Consider the following 12,494-nt stretch of genomic DNA (forward strand, 5'->3'; position numbering starts at 1 on the left):
TTCCGTACTAATCCTTTCTTTCTATGGAGAGTCAGGCTATGTTGCTCTCTTCTCTCTCCAACCAACTACTGACTGACTAACTTAAACTCTTCCCGCTCCTTGAAATGTAATCTAACTCCCCCCACCTCCCAGCACGTTTCGTGTTCCAAGCAGGGAGCCACCAATGGGTGCTTTGCTATACTCCAAGCAGGGAGCCGCCGAAGGTGCTTTGCTACACTACTTTGTGGTGTGGGGTGCAAGTGTTGAAGCGTGGTCAGGAGTCTCCACCTTACCTGGATGGTGGGGCACCACACATCAGGAAGAGGTGCAGTACCTCTGTGGCAACTGAGCCTCAGGGGTGCCACACCCGCAGTTGGGCAAAGCATACTCCGCATGCGCAGGTGACAGATTCCCTTTAAGGGAGGAAGTACGCAACCATATGCAGACCAGCCAAACACAAGTGTGAACCCAGCCTTGGACACACAGTGTGTCGGTTGTAGCTCACAAGGGCAGACAGTGGCGTGATGACGATCTGACATCTCAATCTGTGCATGCGCCGTCTCTGGCAGCCATTTTCCTGAAGACCACCGCCAGGAAATCAATGGACTCTGTTCCTGCCTCAGACATTTTATTGATACACAGACACCGCCGTCTTGGTACCCAGGATACCCTGGCACCGGCGTCACACCCCCTCCTCCAGCCCCGGGGCCCACAGCATCGCCCCACTCTTGCCGCTGCCGATGGCTTCCTGCAACTGTGTTCCACTCAGGATGGGTCTGGGGGGGGCTTGTCTGCCAAGGGCCCTCATACTCCTGGATTCGGGCTTGTGTAAAGGCATGGACACCGTGGATTAAGGTGACCCTGACGGATCGCAGCGTTCCTATACTTCTGTATGGCAAAAGAAAATTAGTGGTTGTCTATGGAGAAGCCCCAAACTATGAGGCACAGAATTTATATTTCAGTCTTTAATTTTGCTATTTTTCCAAACATCTAAAAGTCTTCTTTGTTCTGAGACAGATTTATATATTTAATTGCGGCTTCACTATTTTCGTTTTTCTTGCAAACGAATCAGTAACCCAGTACTGAACTGGTTAATGCGCGTTTGCCAGCTTCAGTCATGGATGCCATCGGCTTCACGTCCCTTTGCGTGCGATCACTTACGCACGGCTGTCGGTTGTTTTGCCCTCAGTGAAGATGGCCACGTTACTATGTGCTTCCCCCCTGACGTCAGACGCAGGCCGGTTCTCCGTGTGTGAGTTGCTGGGCGGGGCTGACGCGGAGCCTGGAAAGTTTTACTAAGTGGTAGGAGAGTTTTGGCGGCGGAACGAGCCGGGTTATCTCCATGAAGAAGAGAAAGGTGAGGAGGGGACAGCATGGAGGAATGGGGGCGCTGTGCGGACCGGAGACACAGTCCTGTGCCCCGGTGTTATGGGCTGGTGACGACAACCAAGGTTAATAGGGCCAGTGAAGCGGGGGAGCCGGTATAATGGGCACCGAGGGGGCTGATAGTACAGAGGAGGCAGCAGGATAGTGGCAGCCGGCCATGGACCGGAGGGGGCGCTGCAGCAGCTGCCAACACATATGGACGGGGTGTCAGAGGATGGTAGTACGATGTAGGGTTGTCAGATGATAGTACACTGTAGGGTTGTCAGATGATAGTACGATGTAGGGTTGTCAGATGATAGTACGATGTAGGGTTGTCAGATGATAGTACGATGTTGGGTTGTCAGATGATGATAGTACAGTGTAGGGTTGTCAGAGGATGATAGTACACTGTAGGGTTGTCAGATGATGATAGTACACTGTAGGGTTGTCAGAGGATGATAGTACAGTGTAGGGTTGTCAGAGGATGGTAGCACGAATGTAGGGTTGTCATAGGATGACGGTAGTACAGTGTAGGGTAACAGGTTGTCATAGGATGACGGTAGTACAGTGTAGGGTTGTCATAGGATGACGGTAGTACAGTGTAGGGTTGTCATAGGATGACGGTAGTACAGTGTAGGGTAACAGGTTGTCATAGGATGACGGTAGTACAGTGTTGGGTTGTCAGAGGATGACGGTAGTACAGTGTTGGGTTGTCAGAGGATGACGGTAGTACAGTGTTGGGTTGTCAGAGGATGACGGTAGTACATTGTAGGGTTGTCAGAGGATGACGGTAGTACAGTGTTGGGTTGTCAGAGGATGACGGTAGTACAGTGTAGGGTTGTCAGAGGATGACGGTAGTACAGTGTAGGGTTGTCAGAGGATGACGGTAGTACAGTGTAGGGTTGTCAGAGGATGACGGTAGTACAGTGTAGGGTTGTCAGAGGATGACGGTAGTACAGTGTTGGGATGTCAGAGGATGACGGTACTACAGTGTTGGGATGTCAGAGGATGACGGTAGTACAGTGTTGGCTTGTCAGAGGATGACGGTAGTACAGTGTTGGCTTGTCAGAGGATGACGGTAGTACAGTGTTGGCTTGTCAGAGGATGACAGTAGTACAGTGTAGGGTTGTCAGAGGATGATGGTAGTACAATGTTGGGTTGTCAGAGGATGATAGTGCAGTGTAGGGTTGTCAGAGGATGACGGTAGTACAGTGTTGGCTTGTCAGAGGATGACAGTAGTACAGTGTAGGGTTGTCAGAGGATGATGGTAGTACAATGTTGGGTTGTCAGAGGATGATAGTGCAGTGTAGGGTTGTCAGAGGATGACGGTAGTACAGTGTAGGGTTGTCAGAGGATGACGGTAGTACAGTGTAGGGTTGTCAGAGGATGACGGTACTACAGTGTAGGGTTGTCAGAGGATGACGGTAGTACAGTGTAGGGTTGTCAGAGGATGACGGTAGTACAGTGTAGGGTTGTCAGAGGATGACGGTAGTACAGTGTAGGGTTGTCAGAGGATGACGGTAGTACAGTGTAGGGTTGTCAGAGGATGACGGTAGTACAGTGTAGGGTTGTCAGAGGATGACGGTAGTACAGTGTAGGGTTGTCAGAGGATGACGGTAGTACAGTGTAGGGTTGTCAGAGGATGACGGTAGTACAGTGTAGGGTTGTCAGAGGATGACGGTAGTACAGTGTAGGGTTGTCAGAGGATGACGGCAGTACAGTGTAGGGTTGTCAGAGGATGATAGTGCAGTGTAGGGTTGTCAGAGGATAATAATGGAATGACCATGGAGACCGTACACAAGATGTCTAATGATGATTTGTGTCATATTAAAATGATCGTTAGATAATGATAAAGACAACGAGTGAGTTGTCAGATGCTGATAGTTGGCGGTCAGATCATGGTACACGGCTGATGGATGATGATAGATGTCAGATAACAGTGGAGGCAGTGGGCCAATGTTTCAGATATGTGGGTGTGATCTTGATGACGGGTTGGGTGTCTGATTATTGAGGCCGTGGGTGAGATGTGTGAAGGTGATGATGGCGTCTCGTGACCATAGCGGTAATTGATGGTGATAGTTGGGTGTCAGGTGAGTTGTCTGATGATGATGGTAGTTGGGTGTCCTGACCATGATGGCAGATTGACCAGAGAATACCTGGATAATCCCTATAAAATAAGATCCAACGCTGGACAGCAGTGTGGTTCTGAAAACCTTCCGTAGCAGCTGCGTCCAGATGACTCCAACTCAGAAATACAAAGGTTTGATCCAAAAGAATGTAAACACGTCTTGTCTGATCCGTCGCGAGGAGCGGATGACTTTCCATCCAGATGTGCTGGCAGAAAATCTACAGCTTTTCACCGTAACAGCAAAGTCAATGAGATTCTGACGTGGAAATGAACCTGCCGTGCAGGTTTTAAATTAGCAGCTCGTCGTTTCTTTTTTCTGTGGATTTTCACTGCAGATGAACGAAATCCTAAAATACGGATGCGGTTTTTCTACAGCTGCACCATAGCTGGAAAAATTCTGTTACATGTGAAAATACTATAAATCAACATAAAGGAGATAGCTGCCTATGAATAGAAAAAGGCTCTGTTTTTATTTTTCCACCATCATTTCCACTCTTTGTGATGGGATATTTCTGAGATTTCAAGGGTTAAATCATAGTTTGGCTACTATTACTGTAAATCCCATTTCTGTGGTCAGGTTGTGTGGGGTGAAGCCATACAGTCATAGTTCTCTTTGCATTGCCTCCAAAATAACAGTAGGTTACATGTATAGCTGGCAGTATGAAAGCAAGCATTGTGGGCAGCCCCTGATTTACATAAGGGCTCGTGGGGAATATGTAGGAGAGCCATAGTGGAATCTTTGTGCTGTCCTGGGCGATGCTGTGGAGAGATCAGGCCCCACAATGCAAACCTTCTCCCAGGGTATGTGGATGAATGCAGGGCAGTTCTGCTGATATCACTGCACTAATGGATTGTTTTCACTGTTAAGTCCCAAAGTATTAGGGTCTGTGCACACGTTGCAGATTCGTCTGCGGATCCGCAGCAGTTTTCCATGCAGTGTACAGTACCATTTAACCTATGTAAATCAAAAACGCTGTGCACATGCTGCGGAAAATTCTGCGCGGAAACGCAGCGGTTTATTTTCCACAGCATGTCAATTCTTTGTGCGGACTCTGCAGCGTTTTTACACCTATTCCATTATAGGAATCCGCAGGTGTCAAAACGCAGGCGAAATCCGCACAGAATCCACAATAAATCCGCAGGTCATTTTACCTGCAGATTCAGTAGATTCCGCGTGGAAAAATCCGCACTGGAATCCACAACCTGTGAACATACCCAAGGTTATGTACCCACGTTGCAGAAATGCTTCGGAAATTTCCGCAACATTTCCGCACTCCCACCGCGGGTAAAACGCATGCAAATTTTTTCCCGCTGAAAACAAGCGTTTTTTGCTTGCGGAATTCTTGCGCATTCCAAGCGATTAGCATCGCTTGGAATGTGATAGGTAGGATGTTAAAATAATAAAAACAAATATTGTTATTCTCACCTTCTGACGGCCCCCCGATCTGCTCTGTGGCGCTCCCGACATCTTCCGGTCCCAGTAATGCTTTGCGCGAAGGACCTGAGATGACGTCACGCTCGCGAGAGCACATCATCATCGCAGTCATTCGCGTAAAGCATTACTGGGACCGGAAGATGGCAGGAAGGATTTCGGGGGGCCTCCAGAAGGTGAGTATATCACTATTTTTTATTTTTATTCTATTTTTTTACAGGATTATGGTACCCAGGGCCCGGAGGACAGTCTCTTCTACTCCAGACCCTGGGTACCAACCGCACATGATCCGCTTACTTTGTGCATGGTGGGCATATCCACATGCGGAAAGTAAGCGGATCAATGGATTCCTATGGGTGCGGAATCGCCGCAATTCCACAAAAATAATAAGCATGCTGCAGATTTTACCGCGATGCGATTCCACAGTGGTAAAATCCGCAGCATTAGCACAGGGATGCGTTTTCTTAGCGTTTTTGCAGTGGAAAATCGCTGCTAAATTGCAATACGTGAACGCAGCCTAAGAGTATTACCCTTTACTTACCATCACAATCATATTGTTTTTAACACCAAGTTTCATACCTATAATTGATCATCACACTAAATACAAAGAACATAAATATGTATATATATATATATATATATATATATATATATATATATATATATATATATAGTCAGGCAACTCTCTATTATAATAACACCTACCAAAGACCCCCTGAGTTCATAATGCCTGGAACAATATTGACTCTAACGAGAAATAACACAAAACCATTGTTTTTGTGCAAAAATATACAATCAATTTTATTAGATAAAATACATGTAATCACAAATCCAATGAGTATATATAAGGTGGAAACAACAAACCACTCGACACAATGTGCACAAGATGTAAACCATTAAGTAACGTCTAGTGCAGGGTATAAGTATAATAGGTTATTAATAATGATAAAGTGCCTGTGCATAAAATTGCTCATATCTCATACAGAGATCAAAGTAAACATCCTCAAGTGTGGGAGCAAGTGGGATAATGTTCCCATACTATGCTACTCTTCCCCCCCCGCGCGCGCTCTCTCTTCCTCCCCCGCGCGCGCTCTCTCTTCCTCCCCCGCGCGCGCTCTCTCTTCCTCCCCCGCGCGCGCTCTCTTTTCGATGTCCTGAACGACTATAGCTGTGGTTATCAATGGAGCATCAAAGAAAACCAAGCAAGATCTAGACTGGAGCCTCCATGTGACTCTTATTCTGCTGTTAGCCTATTATATAGAAGAGATTTAGGCTGTGTGCCCACAATGCGATTTTTAAGCGTTTTTGCTGAGATTTTCGGTGCGAAAACGTTTAAAAAAATCTTGTACAGAACGCCCCCCATGCATCCCTATGGCATTCCGCACATGCTGTGCTAATGCTGCGCTTTTTTCCGCGGCGGAATCGCATAGCGGAAAAAATTGCAGCATGCTCATTCTTTTGTGCGGAATCGCAAAGAATTGCCGCGATTCCGCACCCATAGGAATGCATGAGAATCGCTTACTTCCCCATGTGGCTATGCCCACCATGCGGGAAGTTAAGCGTCTCATGTGCGGTTGGTACCCACGGTGTGGAGGAGAGGAGACTGTCCTCCAGGCCCTGGGTACCATACCCCTTTAAAAAAAGAATAAAAAATAAAAAATCGGGGTATATTTACCTTCCGACGTCCCGCGCTGCCATCCCGGGCCTCAGCGTTCCCAGTAATGCCTTGCGGCAAGGCCCTGTAATGACGTAATCTCGCGTGACTCTAGCGGTCTCGTGAGATCGCTATAGCAACGCGAGACCAACGTCATTGCAGGGCATCGCTGGGAACGGGAGCGCCGCTGAGACTGCGCGGGACGTCGGAAGGTAAATATACCCCGATTTTTTTATTTTTTTTTATCATTTTTAACATTCTATCTTTTACTATTGAGGCCGCATAGGCGGCCTCAATAGTAAAAAGCTGCTCACACTTGTCAAACACTATGACGAGTGTGACCAACCTGTCAATCACTTTCCAAGCGATGCTTGAAATCGCTTGGAAAGTGCTTGAATATCGCACACGAAAATCGCAGTGAAATCGCGCGGGAAAAAAACGGCTTTGAGTGGCCGGATTAAAATGCAACGTGGGCACATAGCCTTAAAGGGAATTATTCTGCTGATAGCCTATTATGTATTATATAGGAGAGATTTAAAGGGAATCTGTCACCCTATTTTTCGCCTATCAGCTGCCGGCACCGACATCAGGGACTTATCTACAGCATTCTGTAATGCTGTAGATAAGCCCCCGATGTAACAAGTGCACACTTCAGTATTCTGCTGTGCCCTCAACAGGGCAGAGCAGTACGCCTGCACAGGAGCCACGACAGGCAGTAAAGAAGAAGATGTCATCGTTAGAAGATGGGAGGCACCGGACCGTAACACCCATAGGACCTAAACTGGACCCGGAACGCCCCTGGGTGAGTATAATCTATGTTGGTGCCGGCAGCTGATAGGCGAAAAATAGGGTGACAGATTCCCTTTAAAACGCTGGATTGCTGCTTAATTCCTAGAATTTTTTTTCTCAGTTAACAGATGGGGTGCAGTGCTCAGCTCACCAAAAAACTCCAAATTGTTCGGCTGCACAGAATTCCTTTAATGATGAAGCTGAAATCCGCAACTCTGAAAAGTCTGCGAAGAAAGTCTGCTTGGTAAGGATAAAGGGGTTCTCAGTCTGTCCTGGGATTTCTGAAATATTTCTATGTTGCACAGATCATGTGTGTGTGTGTGTATGTGTGTGTGTATATATATATATATATATATATATATATATATATATATACTGTGTGTATATGTATATATATATATATATATATACACACACACACTAGCTGAAGAGCCTGCCGCTGCCCGGGCATAGTAACTAACTGTGGTTAGTTATAGCAAATTATAATTATCCTCCGTCCCATAGTCCCGTGCCCATATACCCATCATACATATCCTCAATCCCATAGTCGAGTGCCCATATACCCATCACACATCCTCCATCCCATAGTCCCATGCCCATATACCCATCACACATCCTCCATCCCATAGTCCTGTGCCCATATACCCATCACACATCCTCCATCCCATAGTCGCATGCCCATATACCCATCATACATATTCTCCATCCCATAGTCCCATGCCCATATACCCATCACACATCCTCCATCCCATAGTCCCATGCCCATCATACATATCCGCCATCCCATAGTCGAGTGCCCATATCTCCATCACACATCCTTCATCTCATAGTCCCGTGCCCATCATACATATCCTCCATCCCATAGTCCCGTGCCCATATACCCGTCATACATATCCTACATCCCATAGTCCAGTGCCCATATACCCATCACACATCCTCCATCCCATAGTCAACCATCATAATGAGCGGTGGGACTTGCAACCTATGATGACATCAGCGTCGCCATGGCAACCATTATGACATCATAATGAGGGGCGGGGCTTGTTACACACACTTTTTCCCCATTATGTAGATAGGGGCAAAATTGTTTGGTGAATTGGAACGCGCGGGGTTAAAATTTCACCTCACAACATAGCCTAGAACACTCTCGGGGTCCAGACGTGTGACTGTGCCAAATTTTGTGGCTGTAGCTGGGATGGTGCGGATGCCAATCCCGGACATACACACATACATACATACATACATACACTTGAGCTTTATATATTAGATCTGAATGTATGTATGTGTGTATCACCAACCAATCACAAAGCATCTTTCATTTCACCAGACCTGTTTAAAAGAAGCTGAGCTGTGATTGGTTGCTATGAGCAACAGTTTTCCTTGCAACCAATCACTAAGCATCTCTCATTTCACCAGAGCTGGTTAAAAGAAGCTGAGCTGTGATTGGTTGTTATGGGCAAGGTTTCCCACTTGACAACACCTCAGCAGACACTGACATGGTGGGAGAAATCTAGCATCCCTGGGAACATAAGCTCCCAGCCATTGTCTGCCCCCCAAAAAGGAGCAGAGAGCACATGACAGAAATGAATCCCCCCTCCCGTGCCCATATACACATCACACATCCTCCATCCTATAGGCACATCTTCCCTCTTAAAGCGATCTCCGGTATGGAAGTCAGAGCAAATCCATCCAGCGCTTTGGTTGTGACCCCAGGCCTCTCTTAAAGGGATCCCCGGTATGGAAGTTAAGGCTGTTCCACTCAGCTCTGTGGTTCTGACCCCAGGGTCACTTAAAGGGATCATTGGTATGGAAGTTAGGGCAAATCCACTCTGCGCTTTGGTACTGACCCCAGGCTCTCTTGAAGGGATCACCTGCATGGAAGTTAGGGCAAATCCCTCAGCGCTTTGGTTCTCACCTCAGGCTCTCTTAAAGGGATCTCCTGTATGGAAGTTAGGGCAAATCCCTCAGCGCTTTGATTCTGACCCCAGGGTTCTATTAAAGGGATCATTGGTATGCAAGTCAGGGCAAAACCACTCAGCGCTCTGGTTCTGACCCAAGGCCCCTCTTAAAGGGATCATTGGTATGGAAGTGAGGGCAAATCCACTCTGCGCTTTGGTACTGACCCCAGGCCTCTCTTAAAGGGATCTCCGGTATGGAAGTTAGGGCAAATCCACTCTGCACTTTGGTACTGACCCCCAGGCCTCTCTTAAAGGGACCTCCGGTATGGAAGTTAGGGTAAATCCCTCGGCGCTCTGATTCTCATCCCAGGCTTCTATTAAAAGGATCATTGGTATGGAAGTCAGGGCAAATCAACTCAGTGCTCTGGTTATGACGCCAGGCCTCTTTTAAAGGGATCCCCGGTATGGAAATTAGGACCGTTCAACTCAGCGCTCTGGTTCTGACCCCCGGCTGATGGGATGATGTGGGATATTAGGGGTAGTAGTCCGGTGGCTCTGGCTGACGGGATGATGTGGGATATTAGGGGTAGTAGTCCGGTGGCTCTGATGGGATAATGTGGGATATTCGGGGTAGTAGTCCAGTAGCTCTGGCTGACAGGATGATGTGGGATATTAGGGATAGTAGTCCGGTGGCTCTGGCTGACGGGATGATGTGGGATATTAGGGGAGGTAGTCCGGTAGCTCTGGCTGACGGGATGATGTGGGATATTATAGTGAATGTGGCTATGCGGAGTGGGCAGGGCTCTACACTCAGCTTTATATATATAGATATAATCATTATAATTTATTGTAACTAACCGGTTAGTTACTATGCCCGGGCAGCGCCAGGCTCTTCAGCTAGTATATATACAGTACAGACCAAAAGTTTGGGCACACCTTCTCATTCAAAGAGTTTTCTTTATTTTCATGACTATGAAAATTGTAGATTCACTCTGAAGGCATCAAAACTATGAATTGACACATGTGGAATTATATAATTAACAAAAAAGTGTGAAACAACTGAAAATACTTTGTCTTATATTCTAGGTTCTTCAAAGTAGCCACCTTTTGCTTTGATTACTGCTTTGCACACTCTTGACATTCTCTTGATGAGCTTCAAGAGGTAGTCACCGGAAATGGTTTTCACTTCACAGGTGTGCCCTGTCAGGTTTAATAAGTGGGATTTCTTGCCTTCTAAATGGCGTTGGGACCATCAGTTGTGTTGTGCAGAAGTCTGGTGGATGCACAGCTGATAGTCCTACTGAATAGACTGTTAGAATTTGTATTATGGCAAGAAAAAAGCAGCCAAGTAAAGAAAAACAAGTGGCCATCATTACTTTAAGAAATGAAGGTCCGTCAGTCTGAAAAATTGGGAAAACTTTGAAAGTGTCCCCAAGTGCAGTGGCAAAAACCATCAAGCGCTACAAAGAAACTGGCTCACATGAGGACCGCCCCAGGAACGGAAGACCAAGAGTCACCTCTGCTGCGGAGGATAAGTTCATCCGAGTCACCAGCCTCAGAAATCGCATGTTAACAGCAGCTCAGATTAGAGACCAGGTCAATGGCACACAGAGTTCTAGCAGCAGACACATCTCTACAACAACTGTTAAGAGGAGACTTGTGCAGCAGGCCTTCATGGTATAATAGCTGCTAGGAAACCACTGCTAAGGACAGGCAACAAGCAGAAGAGACTTGTTTGGGCTAAAGAACACAAGGAATGGACATTAGACCAGTGGAAATCTGTGCTTTGGTCTGATGAGTCCATATTTCAGATCTTTGGTTCCAACCACCGTGTCTTTGTGCGACGCAGAAAAGGTGAACGGATGGACTCTACATGCCTGGTTCCCAGCGTGAAGCATGGAGGAGGAGGTGTGATGGTGTGGGGGTGCTTTCTTTATCGCCTTATTGGGGGACACAGAATACCATGGGTGTATGCTGCTGCTGCTAGGAGGCTGACACTATGCAAAAACAATAAAATTAGCTCCTCCCCGGCAGTATACACCCACCGACAGGCACCAAGCACCTCAGTTTGTGCTTAGTGTCTGTAGGAGGCTGACCGGGATCTCCCCAGATCCGCATTTTTCTTTTCAGGTTTAGTCTGAACTTTTTAATTTTTCCCTCTTTTGTCTTTTAGGTTATTTTCCATCGGGAAACAGGGTGTAGTTGTCACCCTGATTTCCCATATCATGCGGCTGAGCGAGCAGTGTGGTGTCATCCACATCGCAACTCTCAGTACCGCAGGCAGGACTTTTCCCTTTCGCCTTCCGGTGATAAGGGTTGTGGACAGGTGGCTAGTCCTTGCCGAATCCCCCTCCTCACCCCTCTCTCGGGACAGGGCTGAGAGGAAGACGGCGATCGCAGGTGTTTCAAGCCGTCTTCTGCAGGATGCGGGTACAGAGGACTCCCTTCCCCCCAGCGGCCTGCCGTTTCCCCGTGGGCCCCTGTGGTCATCCTCTTCAGGGACGTCAGGTAAGTGCCTGTACGTTCCCTCCGGCCCCGCATAACCTCCGTGAATGGCAGAAGTTGTACCTTTGTGATTTCAGGTCCACAATTTTTGAATTTCCCGCCCTCTCTGCCTGCCGCGCGCTCACGCCGCTTGTTTCTCACTCCCAGGGAGACACTGGGGATTCCTCCACTCACCACACAGCGTCACAAGCAGGGGAGGCAGACTTCCCAGGGCCACTGTCAGATCAGCTCCGTTATGTCGGCGCTGGCATGGGGCTGCGGCGTCTTCACTTTCACTTTCACTTTCCCTCACAGTCTCCTCATCGCTGTGCTCCCTCCTCCCTTCCTGAGCGCGCTCTTTTCAGCGCGCCTTTACTAGCCCATCACAGGGCTCCTTTTCGTTTCATATGCCAGCCTCCTCCTTCGGCCATGCCCTCTCCTTCGCTGTTAACCAGTCATGGAGCGGCCGCTAAGCTCCGCCCCCAGCCTCCAGCACAAGGATTTCCTGGTTGTTTCACTCCTTCCTGCGCTGTTTGGGGGACACTTCAGCGTTTTCTGCTGCTCACAGAATCTCGGTAGGCTCTGCTCTGAGGCAAAGATTAGCTCTCCTCGGCAGTTATTCCTTAAATCCTGCGGCCATTCAGTGCAGTCTACTTATGCCCAACCCTTCAGGGGATCTCTGCTTCAGGCCCACCGCTATCTATTACGCCTGTGCGCGCTGTAAAAAGAAGTGGGCATCGGGTCAGTCGTCTCCATTCTGCCCCC

At 47.8% G+C, this 12,494-nt stretch overlaps 1 protein-coding gene across 1 annotated transcript in view; it reads left to right on the forward strand.

Moving 5' to 3' along the window:
- The first annotated feature begins 1,179 nt into the window (after positions 1–1,179).
- CUNH1orf174 (chromosome unknown C1orf174 homolog) overlaps positions 1,180–12,494 on the forward strand; it is a 30,618-nt gene continuing 19,303 nt past the window's right edge. Inside the window, exons 1-2 of the mRNA XM_073561800.1 lie at positions 1,180–1,336; positions 7,469–7,591. Of these exons, the coding sequence (XP_073417901.1) occupies positions 1,322–1,336; positions 7,469–7,591 (138 nt within the window). The 5' untranslated portion in view covers positions 1,180–1,321. The remainder of the gene's footprint in view (positions 1,337–7,468; positions 7,592–12,494) is intronic.

Source organism: Dendrobates tinctorius, unplaced genomic scaffold, assembly GCF_039654945.1.
Source record: "Dendrobates tinctorius isolate UK_male_01 unplaced genomic scaffold, ASM3965494v1 ptg000326l, whole genome shotgun sequence".
NCBI classification, from domain to species: Eukaryota; Metazoa; Chordata; class Amphibia; order Anura; family Dendrobatidae; genus Dendrobates; species Dendrobates tinctorius.